Below are 27,304 nucleotides of genomic sequence, written 5' to 3'. Positions count from 1 at the left end.
GGTCCAGGGCACTCTGAAGTTAGGGGAGCGAGTGTGCACTCACTGTATCTATGCAAGGCTTCTAGATTATGATAGCCCCACTCCCATGGCTAGTAATATTTAATGTTGGGCTAGTAAATAACTACCATTGCCATGCCAGACGGCTAGTGATTTTGTTTTGGTCAAATGTTGCATATTCTATGCGGGTCAGTTTCTAGAGGGACGTATCACTTTAAAACTAGTAATGCTGACCTGTACAGTGGGCAATAAGGAAAGGAAAGGAAATATTTTATTTAACAACGCACTCGACACATTTTATTTACAGTTATATGGCGTCAGACATATGGTTAAGGACCACACAGATATTGAGAGAGGAAACCCGCTGTCGCCACTTCATGGGCTACTCTTTTTCTATTAGCAGCAAGGGATCTTTTATATGCACCATCCCACAGACAGGGTAGTACATACCACGGCCTTTGATATGCCAGTCGTGGTGCACTGGCTGGAACTAGAAGTAGCCCAATGGGCACACCGACTAGGATCGATCCCAGACCGACCACGCATCAAGCGAACACTTTACCACTGGACAACATCCCGCCCCAAATGGGCAATAAATGCATTGCACAGGGGTTAGGATCCGCGGATTTCCTCTCATGGAACATGCATTGCGCTTCCTCGCATTTTAATCGTCCTTGCCCCCGGACCCCTCTAGATTTCCTCTTAAAGTCTTTTTTTTTTTACAGTTTACCACCCCGGACCTTTCTAGATTTCCTCGTTTTTTACAGTTCACCAATTCCCACTCCTGATTGCAAAATTGTCGACTAATTAAATTTCAACTTTACTTCATACCTTTGCTAAGAGTTTTGCTACCCTTTTTAGCTTTAAGTTTGAACTTTTTATCTTTGGTAAGTATTGTTAAGGCCAAACATTACATTTACGTAATGTATATATTTGTTTGTTTATTATGCATGCACGTCTTTGTTTACGTGTATGACGTCATGGTAATTCCATTAGTCATTCTTTAGGTAATGTTAATTTTTGTCTTTCTAAAAGATGTTTGTTAATTCCAAAAGAATGTGGTACGCTGACAAATACGGTATGTATTACTATTTATAACTTAGTTTAAAATGTTTAAATAAAATACTGCTTAGTCTTATATTAAGGCGAAATAAGCCTACACATAACTATGTATTAAATGGTATATGTATTAAATGGTATATGTATATAAATGTACATATATATAAATGGTAGGCGCATTGTATTACTTATATTATACTTATTATATATATATGTATTATACACATGCTAAGGGTAGATTATTGTTTCATTTGATAGTTGCGACATGCGTGCATTGGATGTTTGTAATGTCATAGAAGTTATGTTGGCTCCTAACAAATACTATGTTTGTATAAATCAATAATAGGCTATTTATAGTATATTTCAGTCAATCTGTTGCTGTCGGCAAATAAAGTTTTCCGAATTAAAGCTCAGCATTGATGTTCAAATGACGTCCCACAAGTATTATGACTCCGTTTAGAAGAAAGTTAAAGTTTGTTTTGTTTAATGACACCACTAGAGAACATTGCTTTATTAATCATGGACTATTGGATGTCAAACATATTTGGTAATCCTGACTCGTAGTCATCAGAGGAAAGCTGCTACATTTTTCCATCAGTAGCAAGGGATCTTTTATATGCATTTTCCCCACAAACAGGAAAGCACATACCACAGCCTTTGACCAGTTGTGTTGTGGTTTGAATGAATCCACGGAGGTGGTTTGATCATACGACGCATGCACCTCAGGCAAGCACTCGACCGTCTGAGCTAAATCAAGCCTCCCCCTTTAGAAGAAATTTCCAACTTCCATTAGTTTAATTCCCATCTTTGTTGAGAGTTTTTACCACTCACTTTAATTTGAACTTTATTTTCCACTTTTGCTTAAGAGTTTTACAACTCCCTTTAGTTTGAACTTTATTTCCTACTTATGGTAAGAGTTTTGAGACTCCCATTAGTTTAAACTTCCTACCTTTGCTAAGAGTTTTGCGACTCCCTTCCCCCTAAAAACAGGGGGTACCTCTGTGTGGTAGAGGTCAGCTACATCTGGACTGATCCACGTGTACTGGAGAAATGCTTTGTCAGTGTCTGAAATAACACAGAAAGGAATACTAGTACTAAGTAGTTAACACATAGCACATTTTAAGCTACAACTGTTTATTGTTTATTTGTTTGTTTCTTCAACACCACCACTAGAGCAACTTTATTCATTAATCATCGGCTGTTGGATGTCGAACATTTGGTAATTTATTAACATATAGTCTGTTTTAGAGAAAAAACCTGCTAGATTTTTTCATTAGTAGCAATGAATCTTTTGTATGCACTCTCCCACAGACAGGGAAGCACATACGGTGATACCACAGCCTTTTACCAGTTGTAGTGCACTGGTTGGAATGAAAAAATACCCAATCAGTTGAATGGATCCACTGAGGTGGTTCAATCCTGTGACAAGCAACTCGGACGAACACTCGGCTGACTGAGCTAAATCCTGCCCCCTGTTTACAAGTGTCTAACATGGTTCTTGTAAACCCGCAACATTTTTCTATTAGTAGCAAGGAATCTTTTATATGCACCATCCAACAGACTGGATGGCACATACCACGGTCTTTGATATAGTAGTCGTGGTGCACTATAATAATAATAATAATAATAATAATAAATTCTTTATTTAGTGAGGGCAACACAGTTAGCAAAAGCTAATCTTCCCTGAGGCACTCGGGTACAAACAATACAGAATTACATTACATACATTTATGAACAAATAGAAAATACATATACATGTATGGCAATAAACATAATTGTAACATATGTACAAATGATATTATTTTAGAAAATATTTCTTGAGTCTATATTTAAAAAGAGCAGCATTTGGCAATGATCAGATAGCTTTAGGTAATTGATTCCAAAGTACTGGTCCAGAGTAACTGAAAGTATGTTTAAATAAAGACATTTTAGGTTTTAGAATTAATAGATTCCATCCTCTACATTTCGAAGGTTGTAGGGATTGTTTTCTCCAACATTTATTAATAAGTTTGAAAGATAGTTTGGGGCTTCAATGCATAGACATTTATACATTTGTAAACATTTGTGATAGTGGATTCGTGTTTCCATTGTCATCCATTTTAACTGTTTAAATAGTGGGGCAGACGGATTAATATAGGATCTACATCTAATATCACTGGCTGGAATGAGAAATAGCCCATGGAGTGGGCCCACCGATGGGGACTGATCCTAGCTAGAATGGCCGTACATCAAGTGAGCACTTTACCACAGGACTACGTGTCTCCCCTCCCAAGTTCAAGGACCATAACTAAAAAATGGATAAATTGTCAATAAAGTTAAACTTGATCAGTAACAGTACATGATAAAGCTATATACAAAATTTCATCGCAATATTTTCAGGCATTACATAGAAAAAAGTTCCTGAATTTGTTTTTTAATATCTCCTAAATAGAAGGGCCATAACTCTGTCAAAATGGGTATGAATGTCAAACTTTACTTGTAACAGTACATGGTAAAGCTATACAAAAAAATTCAGCTCACTATCTGGAGGCTTTTTTTTTTTTAATGTCAAAAAACTATATTAAATGGGATAGACCGACAGACATAGACAGACAGAAGGATGGAGAAGAAACCTATAGTCCCCTCCGGTTGGACTGGTATGGGACTAATAACAAGCATACTGAGAGTACTGCTAAAGCAATACATGTCCCCTACTAGGGCCAACCATTTTTCTTATCTCCAAAATTCAAGGGCCATAACTATCACAAATGGATAAATCGCCATTAAAACTTAAAGTTCATCTGTAACAGTACATCAAAAAGCAGCTGCTAAGCTATATAAAAAATTTCATTTCAATATTTTCAGGCATTGCAAAAAACCCATCTGGAAAACAAATTTTCATATCACCTTTAAATTCAAGGGCCATGACTGTGAAAAACGAGTAAATTGCCATGGAAGTCACACTTGAACTGTAACAGGACATGATAAAGCTATACATAAAATTCCAGCTTAATATCTTGAGGCATTGCACCCCTCCCCCAAAAAAATAAAATTAAAATAAAATAAAATAAAATAAATAAAAATAAAAATTATATCACCCAAGTTCAAAGGCCACAACTCTGTCAAAAATGGGTAAATGGCCATGAAAGTCAAACTTGATCTGCAACAATACATAATAAAAAAGTAAAGTTAAGTTTGTTTTATTTAACGACGCCACTAGAGCACATTGATTTTTTATTGAAGGGATCTTTTATTTGCACTTCCCACAGGCAGGATAGCACAAACCATGGCCTTTGTTGAACCAGTTATGGATCACTGGTCAGTGCAAGTGGTTTACACCTACCCACTGAGTCTTGTGGAGCACTCACTCAGGGTTTGGAGTTGGTATCTGGATTAAAAATTCCATGCCTCGACTGGGATCCGAACCCAGTACCTACCAGCCTGTAGACCGATGGCCTAACCACGACGCCACCGAGGCCGGTATCAATACATAATAAAGATATACACAAAATGTCAACTCAATATATCAAGGCATTTCCTGGAGAAACATACAATACATTCTCACGAAACTTGACCATTTTTGACAATTTCAAGTCGCTGGCTATTAAAAGGCATAAAACGTCATGTATATATGCAAACTAATGCCTCATTAAATCCTTGTATATGTGCGCTAATAAAACCAAAACGTATAAATGGACGATAAGTTTTCCAATTTTCGGTAAATGTGGTATTTATCATGCAATACGTTCAGTTTTGCGATGTTGCCCACATTAAGTACGAAGAAACGAATTTGATTTAATATAACGGATAACATTAAATGCATGCGTTTTTGATCAAAATTGTCACATAAGACCTTCATCTAGTTGCTGTAAAATTTCAAATTATCATTTTACCATATACCAAAGTTATGACACTTCAAAAACAAATGTCGCCTATTTTACTGTAATCTACGATACCATGAAATAAAGCATGCCATGTTTTCTACAAATACATATATTTCTGTCCAACTATTAACTATCTGGAAGTATATATTTGTAATTAAAAGAATACCTAATAATTTATGTGTTGGATTTGAAAATTAATAATCAATCATCTATTTTATGACCAATTGTGAAGTGTTGCGTTAAGGTGGTAATCTATGTGACTTATTCATTGAAAACAATTGACAGGATTGTTGCTATTTTCATTCAATGTCAGCATTCCTTGAAGGGGGGGGGGGGGGGGGGGGGGGGGGGGGGGGGGGGGGGGAAGTATGTAGTAGTGTTGGTATAAAGTGCTCCTACTGGCAGTAGGGCAACCTAGGGAGATACCACAGCATCGTAAAGGTCTAAAATTAACGAGCTACTCTCGATTCACTAATATCAAAACCTATATTAGCTCGGCCATTTACCTTTCGACCGACCATTCAAAATTGCGCCAAATTCCCTCAATCAAAATTGCGCACCCTTTTCTCTTTGGCATTTAACTGCTCCATTCAAATTCCATAACACCACCACCACCCCCACCCGCCTGCTGCCGATTTGATCGGGCTGCTGGTGCTCCCTTGCACCTGCCAGTGCAGGCGGTCCCTCCTCTCCCCTCCCCCCACCTTCCCTGTCATGGACGGAGGAGCCGGCCTTGGCCGGCTCTTGCACCCACGACAGGCGTGCGCTACAACAGCTTGTTCTGAATGTGCACGTAAAACCCTATGACATGACATAAGTAGCTAGTGGGAATTTCCCCATTAGCTCAGTTGGTAGAGCGCTGGACTATCGTACTGAGAGTCCGTAGTTCGAATCCCCACAGTGGAAGTTGATTTTTCTGTTACACTCCTACTCCAAGCACATACACATCTATTTTGAAATACATTTCAAATATATTAAAGATAAAGTACTCATGTTGAGTAACGTAGATTACATGTTTTAATAACGTAGATTACAGATTTGTTTACTTTACTTAAGGATGGCATTTATCAGCAACATACATACTGGTTACTCCAGAAGAATGTGCTTCAGCTCGTGCAGTGTGTAGAGATCAACAGCAAACTTGTTTCTGTCAAAGGCACAATGCAAATCCATGCAATAGTTCCTGTTCATCTGGGATGCATCAAGACCCGAGAAGTGTCCTGCTACTGCCAACAATGTATCGCCGGAGAACACCATGATGACTGGATCATAGCCACACTTGAAAGGAAGCACACTGCACAAGTAGAAGTAGAAGACACACCAGGAAACAAACCTATTGAGACTGAAGTAGAAGATACTCCAAGAAACAACGCTGCACAAACTGAGTTAGATGTCACACCAGAATACAGCAATACCGAAAGTGAAGTAGAGGACACACCAGGAACTGTGAGTTCCAATGAGGTCCAAGCAGTTGTGATTAAAGATTTCCAAATAAATCACTGGGTTGGAGTGGTGTACAACAATACATGGTTTGTTGGGCAAGTGGGGGAGATAGATGTCACGGAAGGTGATTGTTTAATTTCCTTTTTGTGTGCATGCTATTCCAAAGCATCAGATAAAGCAACATCTGACGATGCTGATAAAATTTTGCTGCTTTCCGTGTGAGATCATTTACAATTACATCGTAATCTATGTTACTACTGAAATATTGAATATTATCTTCGATGCTGTTATTAAATCAGAATAATATGACTATTATTGCAATTTGATATTTTTAGTTAGTATATTTTTGGCAAAACTGTGACTATCGATTCACTAACTCTTTATTCATTCATTGTGATGTAGATCGACTCAAGTATCAGTCAATCATATGTTACAACTATATAAAACATTATGGTATTACTTTATATGCTTTTGGCGCATATCTTGTTCTACTGTGATCTACGATACATACATTGTAATCTAAAAGACTACTTTTCCATTGATAAGCATTTACAGATACGCATAGATGTGTGTTCTAATTAGTGAATTGTGGATAATATGCGATAGTTTATTGCCAAACCATTTGAAAATACGCAATTTAATAATGCACACGGGTTGTTGTAGACTTTGTAGTTGCAGTTACTTTAAAATGTTATATGCATAACTTTCTCAGTTCAGTGTATTTCACATCCTCTCAAAGTCAAAATACACATCTCCAAGGTCTACTTTATAAAAATGTATGTAGTATATTCATAACTCTTACAATTAATACAATATATATCTTGATTGAACAATTTTATATTTTTGACCTTCATGTAACACTTTTGGTACCCATGATCAGAGCTGTGCACAGTACTTTAAAATGTTGACCCCTTTATTTTTAATCAGATATAATTTTTGATTGCTTGTCAAGGCAGACATGGGTTGTTGTTTTTTAAACAAAGAATGGAACAGTTATTTCTTTGTTTCACGTTATCTACCATTAAGATATAATCAACCATTCTGAACTCATGTTGAGTAGTCACGTAGATTACTTGCCTAATTTTGACATGTATCTTTGAATGATTGTATTGTTTTGACTATTTCAGTCCGAGTCCTGAAACTTTGTACACTAACAGGCAACACTGTGTTATTTCAGAAATAAACATGATTTTTTTTTTTATCATATAACGATATTGCATTGTTTCATTTTTTCTCAATCAATATGGTCACGTTTCCTGAAAATGGGTGATATGTCCCTACCACGTTCCTCAGTTCATCAAGATAAACGTCGAGTGCAAATGTGCACTCGACGTTTATCTTTGAAATCTTGATGAACTAATTTCTCAGTTTATCACTATTCATTAGACTAGCCTATCATAGTTTATCATCCAGTCAGGACATTTAACAGTAACGTAAAATCTCACCGTTATTCATTTTGATGAAGAATTCTTTACTTTCCTCATTGTGACAAACTAATAAATCTGTTCCAGAAACCAAACTCGAGGTCATATTAAAAAAATATTTTTTTGTCATCTATATTTGCATTTTTATTCTCTGGAGGGGCGTCTGTAAACCGGAAACAAGATCAGATAATAATAGCAAGAGGGTAAAACCCAAAACGGAACGTGGCATTAGAACTTGACTACAACAGAACGGAAGGAATTGTGTTAATAAATCGGGCCTAACATCAAATGATTCAAGGGTAATTTTTCAAGACTACTCTTCCTTATAACCATTGTGCATCCGGGTTGTTTTGTTTTGTTTTGTTTTTTATACCAGTAATAAAACAAGAATTCACCGGAATTTTATGTCTCGGCTACAAACCTTTTTCGGTGCACAGAAATAATAACAATAAAAATAAAATAATAATAATAACCCAGAAGAGATAAACATATATATAGGCAGGATTTTTTGACTATGGTAGTCCCATTCTCATGGTTAGTGATATTCAATGTTGGTCTACTATATAACTACTGTACTATTGCCATGCCCGAGCAGCCCGACGGCTAGTGAAATGTTTTTGTCAAATGTTGCAGCTAGTTTATTTTGTAAATATGAATATCCTGCCCTCCACCCACCACCCCCCTCCATGTTAGGGTTTTAAGCTATACCTCCCTCTTTAGGTGAGATATATGATTATTACTATTTCTTAGTAAAATTGTATTAACTTAAAATAAATTTGGGCTAGTGAATTTTGAATCATAGCTAGTAAATTTTTTAAATCACTGATCCCATGGCTGGTGGATTTTACAAAAATTCTAGAAGCCACGTCAATACCACACTATCGACGTCCCTTCGGACAACTCTAAACCAAGTTTCACTACCAAAGCTAAGGACTGTTTTTTATAAACTTGATCCAAATGCGAAACTTTAACGCAAAAGTTGACGCCGACCGCTGCGGTCGGCAAAGTAAAACATAGATATCTCGCCGCTTTACTTCACAAAGACATCTAAAGACCATGATTAAATAATAAATCGAATACATATATATAATATTGAGATCCCAGCTTGAAGGATTCTCTTTTTTTCACAGGTCATTATTTCTCTTTACACCGTCCTATGTGTTTGTAAAACCGCGACGGTGTATGCAATGCAGGGTATCGCTGCTGGGTATGGGTGTGGAAATATTACACATTAGTTACGATGACAGACCGAGAAGAGACGAAGAGACTGCTGGATGACAGCGACGACGCTGACGATGGTGATATACATGGTAACAGCTGTCGCTAACTGGTTACCCGTAGGCGAATAGATAACGGTCTCATACCACAGTTTATTATTTATAATGTGAATGGAAGTAAAGGATATGGTGATTGTTTAACGACATTTGTTCACACTATAAACTACAACTTGTTTGGTATAATATACAGTAAGTTAGACACTTGTGGGAAAGAGAGTGAGAGAGGCTACAAAGCCAAAGTAATAAACAATCATTTTAGTTTTAAGTGTACTTTTTCAGACAGGACAGCTTATACCAAGACATTTGATGTTCTAATAAGGTGGGGGTTTTTATTTACCAGAGCATGACCTGCCCCAATAAATAAAAACCTTACTTGCCACAATCTAGACCCCCCCCCCCCCCCCCCCCCCCCCCCGAACAATTTCCTACACATGTCTGATAATTATAATCACTGTTTGTTTGGGACAGGAAAAACCAGAGTCTATCAGGGCTGGTTCATACTATTAACCATCACTCTACCACCATAACCACTGGGATACATCCCATCTATTTCTATGGATTATTAACTGGTAGGTGGTATATATATATATAAAAAAGTTGTTTTGTTTAACGACACCACTAGAGCACATTTATTAATCATTGGCTATTAAACTGGATGTCAAACATAATTTGGTAATCTTGACATATAGTCTTAGAGAGGAATCTGGGCTGCTAAATGTTTCCAATAGTAGCAAGGGATCTTTTATATAGGCACCATCCCACAGAAAGGATAATACATACCACAGCCTTTGATATGCCAGTTGTGGTGCACCATGAAATAAAAAATACCATCATTCAAAGTCAGTGATAACAAATAGACCTTTGCACCAGCTCTTGTTTTGACCTGTCTTCAGCTGTTTACATGCATTAATTGTACATGTATGTATCTCTAGCCTTTCTATGTTTGAGTTCAAGTGTGAACCGACTGCATACTGTAGTAACTATGCACCATCCAGTTATGTGGTGTTTTGAATCCTTTAATAATACTTAATATCAAGTAAAATACAGTTAAGTAATCATATACAAAAAAAAAATTGTCTCTTAACAGACATTTATTCTGGACCATTGGTTAAGAGATAAAATTGAGTCTTGTCACTATATGCGGTACATATAATTAGAAGTCCCTTGTCCACTGCATCCAGGAGCCTTGAAACAAGCACAGGGTCAGGATGCCTGTACTGCGAGGTAAGACTGATAACTGTTATGAATGAGTAAGATACTGGGTGGGGTTTTTTGTTTAACGACACCACTAAAGCACATTGATTTATTGATCATCGGCTATTGGATGTCCAACATTTGGTAATTTTGACATATAGTCTTAAAGAAGAAATCTGCTACATTTTTTCATAAATAGCAAGGGATCGTTTATATGCACTAACTATCCCAGAGACAGGATAGCACATACCACAGCCTTTGATATACCAGTCGTGATGCACTGTTCGGAACGAGAAATCGCCCAATGGGCCTTCCAATGGGGATCGATCCTAGACCGACCGTGCATCAAGCAAGCGCTTTACCACTCGGCCCCCATGATTGTGGCGGTATCCTATCAATTGTACAAACTGTGGTTGCAAGATCAATTGTTTTATATATACCTGATTGTAAGTGTATTTAGAAAGGTACTTAATTGGGCTATATTTCTTGTTCCAGCCTGTGCACCACAACTGGTATATCAAAGGCTATTGCATGATTGTCAAACACTTGGTCACTTGTAGTCATCAAAACAAACCTGCCTTATTTGTTTTGATTACCAGCAAGGGATCTTTTATATGCACTTTCCCACAGACAAGAAAGCACATACATGTACATGTACAATGGCCTTTGACCAGTTGTTGTGCACTGGTTGGAACGAAAAAAAAACAATCAGTTGAATGGATCCACCGAGGTGGTTTGATCCTGCGACGCAAGCATCTCAGGCGAGCGCTCAACCAACTAAGCTAAATCTCTCCCCCCACTATATTTTTTAGTGGCTACCAACTAAGGATCAACTACATGTATGTAGTCTCTTCTATAACCATCGGTGGACCCATTGGGCTATTTCTCGTTCCAGCCAGTGATCCATAACTGGTGTAACAAAGGCTTTGGTATGTACTATCCTGTTTGTGGGATGGTGCATATAAAAGATCCCTTGCTGCTAATTGAAAAGAGTAGCCCATGAAGTGGCGACAGCGGGTTTCCTCTCTCAGTATCTGTGTGGTCCTTAACCATATGTCTGACACTACTTGTATATAACCGTAAATACAATGTGTTGAGTGTGTCGTTAAATAAAACATTTCCTTCCTTCCCTCCTATAAATGTAAACCAGTAATTAGTTTATCTAGCAGCATGTGTATGCTTACAATTAATCAGGACTGGGTTCTCAAGAGTACTGTACTAAACACGGGACACCTATGGAAGTCAAACCACCACAGTCTCCGTGAAGGCAAGCTTCCTGCAACGAGCTACCTTTCCATCAACTAAGTTAAAAACCAATCAAATAGCTCTATTTCAGTTTTGGTGTATCGTTCTATATTATGCATCGAAATCACCTCCAAGAAATTATACAACAATTTCTATTTAGCTTAATCCAAGTTAGAAATTCAAATTCAATAGCACCAAAACCAACCCCTCGCCTGCTACCGACCCTGGTCGGGCTGCTTGTGCTCCCTTGCACATGCTAGCAAGGGTGATCCCCTCTCCCACAACCCTTTTCTGTCCTGGATGGAGGAGCTGGCGAGATCGAGCCAACACCTATGCCCATGACAGGCGTGTAATACAACAGCTTGTTCTGAATATGCACATCAAATCCTGTGACCTGATCTGCTTACAATGACACCTGTCTCCTACTTTTTATTTTATTTTATTTTTATTTTTATTATTGTCCCACATCGTCAGCGATCTGTCCCGTATATAACTGTTAAAGTTAATACAGCTGTACATTGTGTTTGGGACCTCTGTTGCTGAATGGAACTTCATGTATAGTAGGCTACAATAAGGGAACATACATTTATAGATCTGTGCAGATCCAGGGTATTTTAGTGGGGGTTGGGTGGGGGTCAACATATAACTGTTTAAATGTCCAGAAGTTGTACAAATGTATATTAGTGGTGAATATATGTGCTTTAAAATATGTACACAATTTTTTTTTTGTGAACAGCAGGGCTCGAACTTAACGATGGCACCAACGGGAATTGCCATCGTCAAGGAAACTGAATGACAGCAGCATTAATATATATAGTGTGCATTATCTGCCAGTATTTGATATTTGTACAATTGAAATATGTCTGCATGCAACAAAATAACCTTTCAGTCATATTTACATGTATTTACTGCTAAAGTAACTTAAAAAATGTTTTGCCCATGTTGACAAATTCTTAAGTTCTAGCATTGGAACAGAGCAGACATTTATAAATCTTGTTAATTTGGGCACAATATTTTTAATATTTTTTTTTTTTTTTTTGTCTGTCCAGAACACATCAAGGTCTTTTTAGCACAGTAAAGTTATTAACAGCTGCTGAAGAATTGTGGATATATTCAGAAATGCATTTCAAGTTCTTTTAATCAAATTAAAGTTTAATATTTTACTGGTTTTGAGATGAAAAGTTTTAAGGTCAGCATGTTTGTACTTAATTTGGGCATATACCGGGGTATGTATGTTGGATACAACATATATCATCTCTATACTTTAGTGCAATCTAAGTGCTCAATGAGAGGGGAGTCCAGATCTGTCTGTATCTTTATGATGTGCTACAAATTAGAAATACTTAAATATTTAAATACTGTATATACCTATAGTAAATGTTAGCTATATACACATATGTGCAAAAATGTATAACAGTTTCTGATTGTATTATGGGCCTCTGGCCTTTATACTGAATACATTGTCTGTCTGTCTGTCTGTCTGTCTGTCTGTATACATGTATACATATACAAAGGATTTATGATGCTATCTTTATAATCCATGAATTTAAGTACCCAACAGAATGTGTTTTTAAACAAAACCATGACAATTTGAGCCCTCGAAAATAAAGGACTGGTACATCAAAGGCTGTGGTATGTGCTATCCTGTCTATGGGATGGTGCATATAAAGATCCCTTGCTACTAATTAACCATTGTAGTGGGTTTCCTCTCAGACTATATGTCAAATTCGCCAAATATTTGATGTCCAATAGCCGATGATTAATAAATCACTGTGCTCTAGTGGTGTCGTTAAACAATTTTACAAAATATATAAAAATGTAGTAATTACGCCCTGACTGAGCACAGCAGTGGCATGGTAATTATACCGTAGCTTCTAAAAGTCTCAGCTGTTGCTTTGTTAAATTACATAGGAATATTAATATGAATAGTCATGCTTTTCTCTGGTCGTATCAGCTGCACAATCAATTAAGGACTGAAACCACAGCTAATAGATTACCTACACTTACTGTAGATGGTATTATTGTTGATTTGCTTACTGTAGACATGTGTACACCTGTGCTGTTATAGTATAATTAATAATGTTAATATACATGTATGCTGTATGCATAATATAGGATTATAGACAAGTTATTGTATATGCATTTGTAGATATTTTTATTAATATTTGGGAAAACCTATATGTAATATGTCAGAATTGTATGAACGGATTGGTGGTATTACCGTACTGTCAGGTAAAGGAAATGTGACTTCCAATTCTTTTCAGTGTACACTGACTGCACCACATTTTGGTGGAGTGTGGTCGATTTTCTGAAGCTGACGAGAAATGATATATTTGGCAAGAGAAATGTTTTGGAATCTTTTAAGTGCCACCCAGAATTAATTTAAAAAAATTAAAACACTGATTTCTATAAACATTTTTATTAAAATATACTTTAAATTGATTTATATATTGTATTATACTCTCCCCCCCCCCTCCCCCCCCCCCCCACCCCCCCACCCCAGGTCCTTACACTGGATTTACATAATTATATAAATAATATTTTCATATACTTATCTTTTGTGACACCCAATAGCTGATGTGTATTTTTGTACTGGGGTGTCTTTAAACATTCATTCATTTATTCATTCATTCATTCATTCATTCATTCATTTGAGATTCATTTTAATCTTGTTGACTGGCTTTATATAATATTTGTTATTTATTTGTTTGTTAATGTTTATTCATTTATAGACTAACTGAGGGTTTTTTCAACAATTACCTTAGGTGGGAGGGTTAATTATCATAGGATCATATGTTACAGTATATTATGGGCCCTATATATGTCTTGTTTTAGAGTTCACCTGTACTTTAATGATTTAACCTTAATACATACATGTACATATAGGATCATATGTTACAGTATATTATGGGCCCTATATGTGCCTTGTTTTAGAGTTCACCTGTACTTTAATGATTTAACCTTAATACATGTAGTGCATGTACATATAGGATCACATGTTACAGTATATTATGGGCCCTACATGTGTCTTGTTTTAGAGTTCACCTGTACTTGAATGATTTAACCTTAATACATGTACTTGTAGTACCATCATGAGACTATGGCAAAAACATTTATTTAAACAAAAACAAGAAACCTGCATATTTTTTAAAAGAAAAACTTATGAAACATCAGTAACAGCAACAAAACTGACATTAATTTTTTTTTTAAACACACACCTGTACACTTGCATGCACACACACACACATGCACGCACGCACACACTCATGCGTGCACACACTCACAAAACAAACAGCTGACTAACTGGCTACCTGTATGATGAGATTTAAGCTAAAACGCATGTATGTAAACATTATGTAAAGCATTTTAAAGTTGTTTTTGCTGATGATTCAAACATCTAATAAATACAACTCTTTGAAGAGTCTTTAAATGTGTTTGGCTAATGGAAACATGACTTTGGCTGTAAATTTTTATGACCAAATCCATGAAGTTTGTGGGTCAGTCATAAACCCAGCAAAGATAATACAAGAAAAACACCTGGACTAAAAGTAGTGTCGGAAATAGAATAAAAATTATTTTTGTCATTTATTTCGTTCATATTAAACTGACAAGTAAATATTTTGTAAATACCTATTTAATGATACTCTACCTAATTTAACATTTACTTGTTTGGGCTCGCATTGATGTACAAGGTGCTGTTTACTCTTGAAATTAAAATAAAGATGACAATAAACAGGAGATTTGTGACCTTTATTCGAACAGACTAACACATTTTGATAATATGTGTCAATTTCATTTACCCTTAAACAAACTTTTAATTTAAAACTGCAAGTTAACTGATTATTTTGAATTGCAGCATAAATTATTAATTATGACCAGCATATTTAGTGAATATAAATTCAATATAAGTACATTAATAATTTACACAATCTTGCAACCACTTAAAAATGCTATATTAGAAGTTATATGTGAGCATCTGTTTGTGATACAGATTCACCAATAAAAATGTATTTTCTACTAGTAAATACAATTATTTCCCATAATCTTTTATGGGTATATAGTTAAAGGTGTAGTCTTTAAATGTTAAAGCAAAATTTTATAAAATCATGATTTGCAATAGCTGTCATTATGCAACTTTGACCGGCCTCGGTGGCGTCGTGGCAGGCCATCGGTCTACAGGCTGGTAGGTACTGGGTTCAGATCCCAGTCGAGGCATGGGATTTTTAATCCAGATACCGACTCCAAACTCTGAGTGAGTGCTCCGCAAGGCTCAATGGGTAGGTGTAAACCACTTGCACCGATCAGTGATCCATAACTGGTTCAACAAAGGCCATGGTTTGTGCTATCCTGCCTATGGGAAGCGCAAATAAAAGATCCCTTGCTGCTAATCGGAAGAGTAGCCCATGTAGTGGCGACAGCGGGTTTCCTCTCAAAATCTGTGTGGTCCTTAACCATATGTCTGACACCATATAACCGTAAATAAAATGTGTTGAGTGCGTCGTTAAATAAAACATTTCTTTCTTTATGCAACTTTGAGAGAGCACCTTTAATACTGGTATAATAGATCACAAACTCAGAATGGTTCTTGACAGTTTTGTTCAAAAGTTACTTATAAATGTTTACAAATATTTTGTCTTGGAGAGTGATAAGGGTGAACTGTCATCAGAAAGAGTCCCTTGTATATATTGTAATAACAATGAAATTGACATATGTTGACCAAAATATGTTATAGTCTGTTCCAGTAAAATGCACTCATCACCTGTTAACTGACATCTTTGTTTTAATTTCAAGAGTAAACACCACCTTGTACATCAATGAGAGCCAAGACAAGTAAATGCTAAATTAGGTAGACTATCATTAAGTAGGTATTTACAAAATATTTACTTGTCTGTTTAATATGTAAGAAATAATCGCCGAAAATAATTTTTATGCTATTTCCGACAGTACTTTAGCTTTAAAATCTGGCCTGGTGCTTATAAAACTTTTCGAGCCTAGACTCGAGACTCTATTAGAGTCTCAGGCACAATGTCATGACAACGCTCTACAAATTGTATGCATGTGACATCATTAGAGATTGAGTCTGGACTCTAAACGTTTTATAAGCGTGGGCCCCATTACATTTTATATTTGTATTACAAACTTTAAGATACATATTTTATTTCAGAAAATGTCCGGGAAGATTCCAGCGAGAAGGAGGTTTTTATTTTTGAGGATGCCATTAAGAGTACTGGTAAGCGACTGTTGCAAAAATATGTTTTTATTTATTTATTGAATATATTCAAACCTAGCAGAAAGAACATTGCAAGTGCATATGCAGGAAGTTATGCAGGAGCTGTGCCTATAGACTGACATTTGCTTTAAACAGGAGTGGGAGTAACCCCCCAAACTGCACATTGCCTGCTTTAAAGTGGGAATTTGGTGCTATTGCAAATACATGGCTAAAAGCAACTTTGGGTGAGGAATGGGGTGGGGACAGGTGTGGACAAAAGTTGATTTCCATCTGTGAAAGAAAAGGAATATTTGTGAAATGACACCTCAGTACATATTAAACAATGGCTAGTTTGTGTCGGTGAGAAAGAGAGAGAGAGAGAGAGAGAGAGAGAGAGAGAGAGAGAGAGAGAGAGAGAGAGAGAGAGAGAGAGAGAGAGAGAGAGAGAGAGAGAGAGAGAGAGAGAGAGAGAGGGAGGGAGGGATAGAGAGAGAGAGTGGGGGGAGGGAGGGGGAGGTGGCATTGGTTGGGGCAGAAAGCACTCTCTAATATTGAAGTGGCCAGGTAGAAAGAAAGAAATGTTTTATTTAACAATGCACTCAACACATTTTATTTACGGTTATACGGTGTCAAACATATGGTTAAGGACCACACAGATTTTGAGAGGAAACCCGCTGTCGCCACTAGATAGAGGGCTGACCATATCTTGCAGACAGATGCATACAGGACCCTCAAACCTCACATGTAGGAACAGCTTGGGATGGCGGTGTGTCGTTAATTTTTTTTTTTTTTTTTTTTTTTTTTTTTTTTTTTTTTTTTTTTTTATCATCCCAGTGCCCCCTTTCCTTTCTCTCCTTTTGAATTCCATTTCATTTCTTCCCGATCTGGCAACTCCTCTCTTTCAACTTCTTTCGGCTGTCCACCTCCACATCCCAGTCCTTGTCTCTCCAACGGTGACAGGTGCTTGTCTCTTGTGGCTATCTGTGCCACACACCTGTTCCCCATCAACTTGTCATGTATTATTACTAGGTCACTGTGACCTACTTTTCATGGTCTAATGCACATAACAGTAAATTCATTTCCACATCATATCTTCCATACAGATGCATACAGGACCATCAAACCTCACATGTAGGAACAACTTAGGATATGGTGATTGGTCCAAAACAAACAGTTCATCCATCCCATTGCAAATATTTCACATAATTAGAATTGAATCATACCTGTAAAATATTCATTAATATAGATATGGTTTTCCATCAAACTCCTGATGGGCGTATCATGTACCTCACCGGTACTCTTGTTTTTATTGCAGTGTTCTGCTTGTTGTTTCAGGTATTCTTGTTTTTACTGAAGTGTTCTGCTTGTTGTTTCAGGTATTCTTGTTTTTATTGAAGTGTTCTGCTTGTTGTTTCAGGTATTCTTGTTTTTATTGAAGTGTTCTGCTTGTTGTTTCAGGTATTCTTGTTTTTATTGCAGTGTTCTGCTTGTTGTTTCAGGGTATGGAAAATATCACATCTACATCTTGCTTCTGTGTGGCTGGGCCGTGTCCAGTGATGCTGTGGAGGTTTTATCCGTTTCATTCCTGTTACCGTCGGCATCGTGTGATCTGCACATGAATTCAGCGGATAAAGGATGGCTTAGTGCCATTGTGTTTGTGGGTAAGAAGAAGTGTAAAAATGGTTTTGTCCTCTTTTAAAATCTAATTTCCTTCTTTTCTAATACCAATTTGTCCAGCATCCATCTGTCTGTCCATCCATCGTTCCATTCATTTTGATTGGATAGTTCTGAAGCTTTGTACTCTGGGCAGTCTTCACAAACTAATAGATACCTGTACTGTGAACATTTTGAATTTTTATTAAATGTAAACATTATAAATAGAAATTTGATAAAACATCTATCTTCTCCTAGAGTTTTGATTGAATAGTTATGAAACTTAGAATAAGTATTCTTAGGAACAGTCTTCACAAACTAATGGAGAGATATTTTGGAATTTGTTTAATTTAATTTAATATTAAAAATGTAAGTCTATATTCTAGATATTTGATCAGGTACGTGTAGTTTTGAAACTTGGGGATCTATAATGTGTTTTGTTTCAGGTATGTTGGTTGGAGGCTATCTCTGGAGCTCTATAATGTGTTTTCTTTCAGATATGTTGGTTGGAGGCTATCTCCAGGGATCTATAATGTGTTTTCTTTCAGATATGTTGGTTAGAGGCTATCTCTGGAGCTCTATAATGTGTTTTGTTTCAGGTATGTTGGTTGGAGGCTATCTCTAAGGATCTATAATGTGTTTTGTTTCAGGTATGTTGGTTGGAGGCTATCTCTAAGGATCTATAATGTGTTTTGTTTCAGGTATGTTGGTTGGAGTCTATCTCTAAGGATCTATAATATGTTTTGTTTCAGGTATGTTGGTTGGCAATCTAATTAAAATGAGCTCCACTATTACATGTGGATCTAACAGCAGCCCGTTGGAACTCATGTCCAGTTGACCTTTCATTCGACCAATCAAAACCTTACTTGCAAAATCATGCCAGTGATTTGAATTTTTTTTCAAAACATTCAAGATTATGCTGAGGGTATACGAAATGATTCGGGTGAATTACGAAGTATGCCGGAAACTAATTTCAATATAAATTTTTATATAAAATTCGTTTCAAGACGGAAAAAACCTGTGATGGTATAGCCATAAAATCTGTTTATACTAGTATACAATCCAGAGTTTATTACTGCACTTTCCCCTCTGTTTTTTCAATGTTGAAATAGACCAACAAGTTTGCCTATTGCATAAATAGGCTCAACCTATATTTTTAGAATTTGTATACTCCCGAATAACGTTATGAAAGGCGAAGTGTAATTGGTCGATATTTAAATTGTTATTTATAGATAAAATGTCACCTGGACATGGGAGCCCATGCAATGCTGTTAGATCTACTGGTAGTAGACCAGTAGAGCTAATTTTAATCAGATTGGTTGGTTGGAGGCTATCTCTGGAGCTCTATAATGTGTTTTCTTTCAGATATTTTGGTTGGAGGCTATCTCTAAGGATCTATAATGTGTTTTCTTTCAGGTATGTTGGTTGGAGGCTATCTCTAAGGATCTATAATGTGTTTTCTTTCAGGTATGTTGGTTGGAGGCTATTTCTGGAGCTCTATAATGTGTTTTCTTTCAGGTATGTTGGTTGGAGGCTATCTCTAAGGATCTATAATGTGTTTTGTTTCAGGTATGTTGGTTGGAGGCTATCTCTAAGGATCTATAATGTGTTTTGTTTCAGGTATGTTGGTTGGACGCTATCTCTAAGAATATATAATATGTTTTGTTTCAGGTATGTTGGTTGCAGGCTATCTCTAAGGATCTATAATGTGTTTTCTTTCAGGTATGTTGGTTGGAGGCTATTTCTGGAGCTCTATAATGTGTTTTCTTTCAGGTATGTTGGTTGGAGGCTATCTCTAAGGATCTATAATGTGTTTTGTTTCAGGTATGTTGGTTGGAGGCTATCTCTAAGGATCTATAATATGTTTTGTTTCAGGTATGTTGGTTGGAGGCTATCTCTAAGGATCTATAATGTGTTTTCTTTCAGGTATGTTGGTTGGAGGCTATTTCTGGAGCTCTATAATGTGTTTTCTTTCAGGTATGTTGGTTGGAGGCTATCTCTAAGGATCTATAATGTGTTTTCTTTCAGGTATGTTGGTTGGAGGCTATCTCTAAGAATATATAATGTGTTTTGTTTCAGGTATGTTGGTTGCAGGCTATCTCTAAGGATCTATAATGTGTTTTCTTTCAGGTATGTTTGTTGGAGGCTATTTCTGGAGCTCTATAATGTGTTTTCTTTTAGGTATGTTGGTTGGAGGCTATCTCTAAGGATCTATAATGTGTTTTGTTTCAGGTATGTTGATTGGAGGCTATCTCTAAGGATCTATAATGTGTTTTGTTTCAGGTATGTTGGTTGGAGGCTATCTCTAAGGATCTATAATGTGTTTTCTTTCAGGTATGTTGGTTGGAGGCTATTTCTGGAGCTCTATAATGTGTTTTCTTTCAGGTATGTTGGTTGGAGGCTATCTCTAAGGATCTATAATGTGTTTTGTTTCAGGTATGTTGGTTGGAGGCTATCTCTAAGGATCTATAATATGTTTTGTTTCAGGTATGTTGGTTGGAGGCTATCTCTAAGGATCTATAATGTGTTTTGTTTCAGGTATGTTGGTTGGAGGCTATCTCTAAGGATCTATAATGTGTTTTGTTTCAGATACGTTGGTTGGAGGCTATCTCTAAGGATCTATAATATGTTTTGTTTCAGGTATGTTGGTTGCAGGCTATCTCTAGGGCTCTGTAATCTGTTTTGTTTCAGGTATGTTGGTTGGAGACTATCTGTGGGCTATATATTAATACATTTTGTTTGAGGTATTTTGGTTGGAGGCTATCTGTGGGGCTGTATATTGCACATGTTTTGTTTCAGGTATGTTGGAGGTTATCTGTAGGGCTCTGTAATACATTTTCTTTCAGGTATGTTGGTTGGAGGCTATCTCTGGGGCTCTATAATGTGTTTTGTTTCAGGCATGTTGGTTGGAGGCTATTTCTGGGGCTTTATAATGTGTTTTGTTTCAGGTATGTTGGTTGGAGGCTATCTCTGGGGCTCTGTAATGTTTTTTGTTTCAGGCATGTTGGTTGGAGGCTATTTCTGGGGCTCTATAATGTGTTTTGTTTCAGGTATGTTGGTTGGAGGCTATCTCTGGGGCTCTGTAATGTTTTTTGTTTCAGGCATGTTGGTTGGAGGCTATTTCTGGGGCTCTATAATGTATTTTGTTTCAGCTATGTTGGTTGGAGGCTATCTCTGGGGCTCTGTAATAAAAAAATTAAAGTTATGTTGGTTGGAGGCTATCTGTGGGGCTGTATAATGTGTTTTCTTTCAGGTATGTTGGTTGGAGACTATCTGTGGGCTATATATTAATACATTTTGTTTGAGGTATTTTGGTTGGAGGCTATCTGTGGGGCTGTATATTGCACATGTTTTGTTTCAGGTATGTTGGAGGTTATCTGTAGGGCTCTGTAATACATTTTGTTTCAGGTATGTTGGTTGGAGGCTATCTCTGGGGCTCTATAATGTGTTTTGTTTCAGGCATGTTGGTTGGAGGCTATCTGTGGGGCTCTATAATGTGTTTTGTTTCAGGTATGTTGGTTGGAGGCTATCTCTGGGGCTCTATAATGTGTTTTGTTTCAGGCATGTTGGTTGGAGGCTATTTCTGGGGCTCTATAATGTGTTTTGTTTCAGCTATGTTGGTTGGAGGCTATCTGTGGGGCTCTATAATGCATTTTTTTTAGTTATGTTGGTTGGAGGCTATCTGTGGGGCTGTATAATGTGTTTTCTTTAAGGTATGTTGGTTGGAGGCTATCTGTGGGGCTCCCTGGCTGATCGGACAGGTCGAAGGTCAACACTGATGTGGTCCCTGCTGCTGAACGGGGTGGGAGGCCTCGTGTCCAGCACAGCTCAAGTCTTCTGGTTCTTCTTACTCATGAGGTTCATCAGCGGAATCGGGTCAGTGACCTTCAACCCTTTTAATTCATGTCATCATATGGCCAAAAAATCAGGGGGCTTTTTCTCTCAAATTTTACTTGATGCCTATGGCTTTGACTGGGAATTTTAGCATCGTTTTATAAATTGGGAAATTTTATTTTTATTTTGGAAACATCTTATTAAACTAAATTAAAATTTAGAAGAGTAATACTCTACATGTACTTGAATTTATTCAAATTAATGTATCTATTTTGCATTATGAAATGTTATAGGGGAGGGAAGGGGTGTTTGTAAAGTGTTAAGTATCACTTTCAAAATATATATTTACAATGTATATTACATTATTATAATAATGAAAAAATGGGAATTATTTACATTCAGATTGGGAATAAAAAATAACATAGCCTTTGGAGAATGGTGGGGAGTCTGAGTCTAGAAACATAATTGATAAAACCCTGAAAGCACACCACAGCTGGGTGTGGGTGTGGGTCTGGGTCTGGATCCTGGTCATGGTCTGGGGGTCTGGGTCTGGGTCTGGGGGTCTGGGTCTGGGTGGGGGTCTGGGGGTTTGGGTCTGGGTGGGGGTCTGGATCTGGGTCTGGGGTCTGGGGGTCTGGGTCTGGATACTGATCAGGATAATAATATAATATACACCGTCTTCACATCAAATTTGATGGAAAATTAAAAATATATATACATGTATATCATCAGTCAGAAAAAGACAGATCCCCAGTCGGACTGGTAGTTGCATTTTTTAGCTCATCCGTGAGAGTTTTTACTTGCATTTGGTGAGTGGGTGAGTACTTTCTGCACCCCTGGTGTGTTTGGGGCCTAATTCAGAAACTTCTGGCTTGGGATATAACTCAGTGATAAATAACACACCTGACGTTTGATGGGTCACAGGATTGATAACCCTCTTTTTACTGGGGTTTTAATCATCCTTATCACTGCCCCATGACATCAAAAGCTGTGATATGTGCTGTCTTGTCTGTTTGAAGTGCATATAAACGATTCCTTGCTGCTTTTCAGAGGGTTAAGTTTAAAGTTTGGGTTTTGTTGTTTAACGACACAACTAGAGAACACTGATTTGTTTATCATCAGTTATTGGTTAAAGTTTGTTTTCTTTAAGGACACCACTAGAGCACATTGATTTATTGATCATCGGCTATTGGATGTCAAACATTTGGTAATTTTTTTACATATAGTCTTAGAGAGGAAACCCGCTATATTTTTCCATTAGTAGCAAGGGATCTTTTATATGCACCATCCCACAGACAGGATAGGCCTTTGATATACCAGTCGTGGTGCACTGGCTGTAACGAGAAATAGCCGACCACACATCAAGCTTTACCACTGGACTACATCCCGCCCCTGCATTGTCAAACATTAGATAATTTTGAAATATACTCTTAGAGAGGAAATCTGCTACATTTATTCATTAGTAGCAAGGGAAATATTTGTTGTATGCACTATGCCACAGACAGGGTAGCCTTTGGTATATAGTCATGGCACACTGGCTGGAATGAGAAATAGCACAACAGGTCTACCGCTGGGGATCGATCCTAATCCGACCATGTATCAGGCATGTGCTCATCCTCACACATTAGAGCCTTTGATATGTATTGTCCTATCTATTTGAAGTGCATGTGGCAGGTTTCTTCTCTCTGTTTCTGTCATACAGTTGTTAGACAGCAAATGTTTAGGGGTTTTTTGTTTAACTAAACCACATTGAATTATTAATCATCGGCTACTGGATGTTAAACATATGGTAATTAAAAGGAAACCCACTACTCTTTTTTTTCTGATGCAGCAAGGGATCTTTTATGCACATTTTCCCATAGACAGGAAAACACATTCCGTACCACAGCCTTTGATTAGTTGTGGTGCACTGGTTGGAATGAAAAAAAAAACAATCAGCTAAATGGATCCACTGAGGTGGTTTGATCCTGCGATACAAGCTCCTCAGGCAAGCTATAGAGCTAAATCCCTCCCCTAGACACCAAATAGCCGCCCATGTTTAAAATTGTTTTCAAGTCACCTGCCTTTAAATAAATATTCCTTTTCTTTTCTGTCAGCAATTTACTGATGTAAAAGTGAAGTAAAATTGATTGACATCAGCATTTATTTAGCTGGTGCCTCCTATTGAGAATATACTAGTTAAACATTTAAAATATACTAAGCAAAATTAACTCAGGGCCAATAGATTTTTGGGTAATTCTTTGTTAATGTCATATTATTTTAACCAGATTTGATTACAAATGATACCTTACTTTTTTAGTGTGGTTAAAAGAAATATTTGTCATATATTTTTAATATTACATGTAACTTGTTTAGCCAGGCCCATAGCAACGATACCTGAAATGAAAGTGCACAACCGCTAGTGCGGGGTCACAGCCTCTGTAGTGGGGGGGGGGGGGGGGGAGGGGGAGGGAGCCATAATTTTACATTTATTTATACAAACTTGGACCAAAAACACATATTTTCATCCTTAAGTAGTGGGGGTGGGGGGACAAAGCCCCCTCTCCCCCCGTTCCTACAGGTGAAATAGCAGGTGAAATGACGACTAATAATGGAATATTTATGTTATTTTTCCAGGGTTGGTGGAAGTATACCTGTGATATTTTCTTATTTTGTTGAATTTCAACCAAAAGACAGACGCGGAACAATGATTAGTGTGCTGGCGACATTCTGGATGGGTGGCAACATCATGGCAGCAGGTAGGTAGAGTTACCTCCCTTTTAATTTAAAGATGTTCATTACATTTTATTTATAGTCTGTTTGCAGCAAAATGGCATATAGCTACATGCAATGTACTGTCTAATACTTAAACTCATATAAAAACATGTTATTAACTGATTTCTCTCTTACTAACAAATAACAAATAACTGTTAACCTACTGTCCTGAACAGACGGCCCAGATAGCACCCATGCCTGACAATGCGATTGAACCTTAATTGCATACAAGCACTAAAGGTATAATAATACTGTAAAATAATTTATTTTTGCGGGTACTTAATTTTCGCGACATTTAGCGTGAAATTTACAACTCAGTGAAACATTAATCTATTCTAATTTGATCACCAAATTGTTACTAGAGGACCTGATTATAGAAACGTACAATTCCCAAACGTTCAAAAGAACACAGATATGGACCCAGATATATATGGTGTGTAACAAAATAAAACAAAATCATTTTCAATTAATTTATTACAAAACAAACAATGCATGTAATACAGTGATTGAGGAACAACATACGTGGGAAAAGGAATTAAACACTGCTTACTAGTAGGTATTTAAAGTTCTTACGTAAGAATGAAGTTGGTGAAACTTGCCCATCTATTGTTAGTCACTTTATGTCAATCAACAAGAATGCTGGCTTTGCGAAAACCATTCATGATCAGATTCTTTTTCTTTGACACAATCTCACACACTTCATTTAGCCACTGTGCATGAATTGGTTTAACAATGCTGGTTTTTATGTCAACATTCACACTTTTAACACTGTCCTCATTTTCAGACTCTTCCTCATTTTCATCCAATTTTTTTCCAACTTCACTTGCGTACCACACATGAAAGCACCGTTTCAATTCATCTTTGAAAATTCTGTTGACGGTTAAATCCAATGGCTGAAGCTGATCCGTACAACAAGCAGGAATGTACACAATCGAAATGTTTTTTGTTTGTTAACAGTTCGCGTATTTTCTCCATTCTGTGAGCTTTGTAAACGTCAAAAAGACACAAGGCTTTTTGATCACGTGGCAGGCCAAGTTCTTTTCCTGTCGAGGTCACATACGGGTCAATGACGTTCTCAATAAACTGGAGCATGCTCAATTCGTTACTCCAATGTGTTTCTGTGTGAGTAATGTCCCAATCGTCAGGAAAGTTTATATTTGGATGGCACCGGTCTGTTTTCCCCGCATAGATTACCTGTGGTGGTAACATCTCTCCACTCTTAGTGATTGCTAGCAAAGCCGTAATTTGACGTTTGTCGTCGATGCCCGATATCGTCACCTGTTTTGCACCTCGTTGTTCCATTGTCCAATCGCCCCCGGGAATGAGTGAAACTCCAGTCTGGTCCCAGTTGATTATCAACTTGTCAGGAATAGAATCTTTACTCACGGCATCAGGCACACATTTAAGAAACACCTTCTTAATCTCCTCGAAATCACAAGGGAGTTTATTCACTTCTTTTGTCCCTTTACGTTTAAGAAACCCCATCCGACGCAGCAACGATCTAGCCCAAGGAACAGTTAACTCTACGTCACCTCCGAATTCTTTTAACATGGATTTGTGTCTTTTCCATAGAATTCCATCTGCTGCCGCCAAAACCATTCACGTGGATTTGGCAAGCCGGGCATTTTAGGTTGGGGTGAATTTTTTAATCACGAGAGTAAAGACATTTTGGATGGTAGTGATTTACAAACGATCTACGCTTCTATATATAACGACTAAACACAAGCAGCCATTTATTTAATCTTAAAGAGGCCCTTTACCTGTGAAACCCTAATCGTTTGATCTGGTAGAAAGCCTACACGATCAAACGATTGTTTTTGGATCGTCTTAATTGTTCACTGTATAAACACTCATACTAATTTTGTTAATTTTGTTAATTTTTTTAATTTTTGTGTTTAATCAGGGATGCGCGAAATATTAATTCCGCGAACATGGCTAATTTCTTTTAGCGCGAAAATTACACCCCTCGAAAATAAATGATTTTACAGTAGTATTTATTCAGGGATGGATCTAAGGGTGGTGAATTTTTGTTTATTTTCAGGTTTAGCATACATATAGTTCATTAAACAACATATAGCAAATTTTAATAATTATTTTGTTAAGTTTTAGTTTTAGCTTGTTAGTCCCCTTCCGGTTTTGTCTCTGTCCTGTTTGTCTGTTTGTTTGTCTGTCCCACATATATTTTGTCAGACAGGTTTTTTTTTGGCAATACCTCAAAATAGTGAGCTGAAAATTTGTGTATAGCCTTATCATATACTGTTACATATCAAGTTTACTTTCATGGCGATCTACCCATGGTTATGGCCCTTGAACGTAAGTAGGACATATATAAAAACTGGGTTTTTTTAATTT

The 27,304-nt window shown here is 37.1% G+C and overlaps 1 protein-coding gene across 1 annotated transcript in view; it reads left to right on the top strand.

Annotated features, from left to right (window-relative positions):
- Nucleotides 1–8,926: 8,926 nt before the first annotated feature.
- LOC121387789 (synaptic vesicle glycoprotein 2C-like) overlaps nucleotides 8,927–27,304 on the top strand; it is a 28,987-nt gene continuing 10,609 nt past the window's right edge. Inside the window, exons 1-5 of the mRNA XM_041518996.1 lie at nucleotides 8,927–9,096; nucleotides 16,667–16,732; nucleotides 18,211–18,372; nucleotides 22,078–22,240; nucleotides 24,815–24,936. Of these exons, the coding sequence (XP_041374930.1) occupies nucleotides 9,027–9,096; nucleotides 16,667–16,732; nucleotides 18,211–18,372; nucleotides 22,078–22,240; nucleotides 24,815–24,936 (583 nt within the window). The 5' untranslated portion in view covers nucleotides 8,927–9,026. The remainder of the gene's footprint in view (nucleotides 9,097–16,666; nucleotides 16,733–18,210; nucleotides 18,373–22,077; nucleotides 22,241–24,814; nucleotides 24,937–27,304) is intronic.

This window comes from Gigantopelta aegis, chromosome 13 (genome assembly GCF_016097555.1).
Source record: "Gigantopelta aegis isolate Gae_Host chromosome 13, Gae_host_genome, whole genome shotgun sequence".
NCBI lineage: Eukaryota > Metazoa > Mollusca > Gastropoda > Neomphalida > Peltospiridae > Gigantopelta > Gigantopelta aegis.
This window is presented reverse-complemented; position numbering and strand designations above follow the sequence as displayed.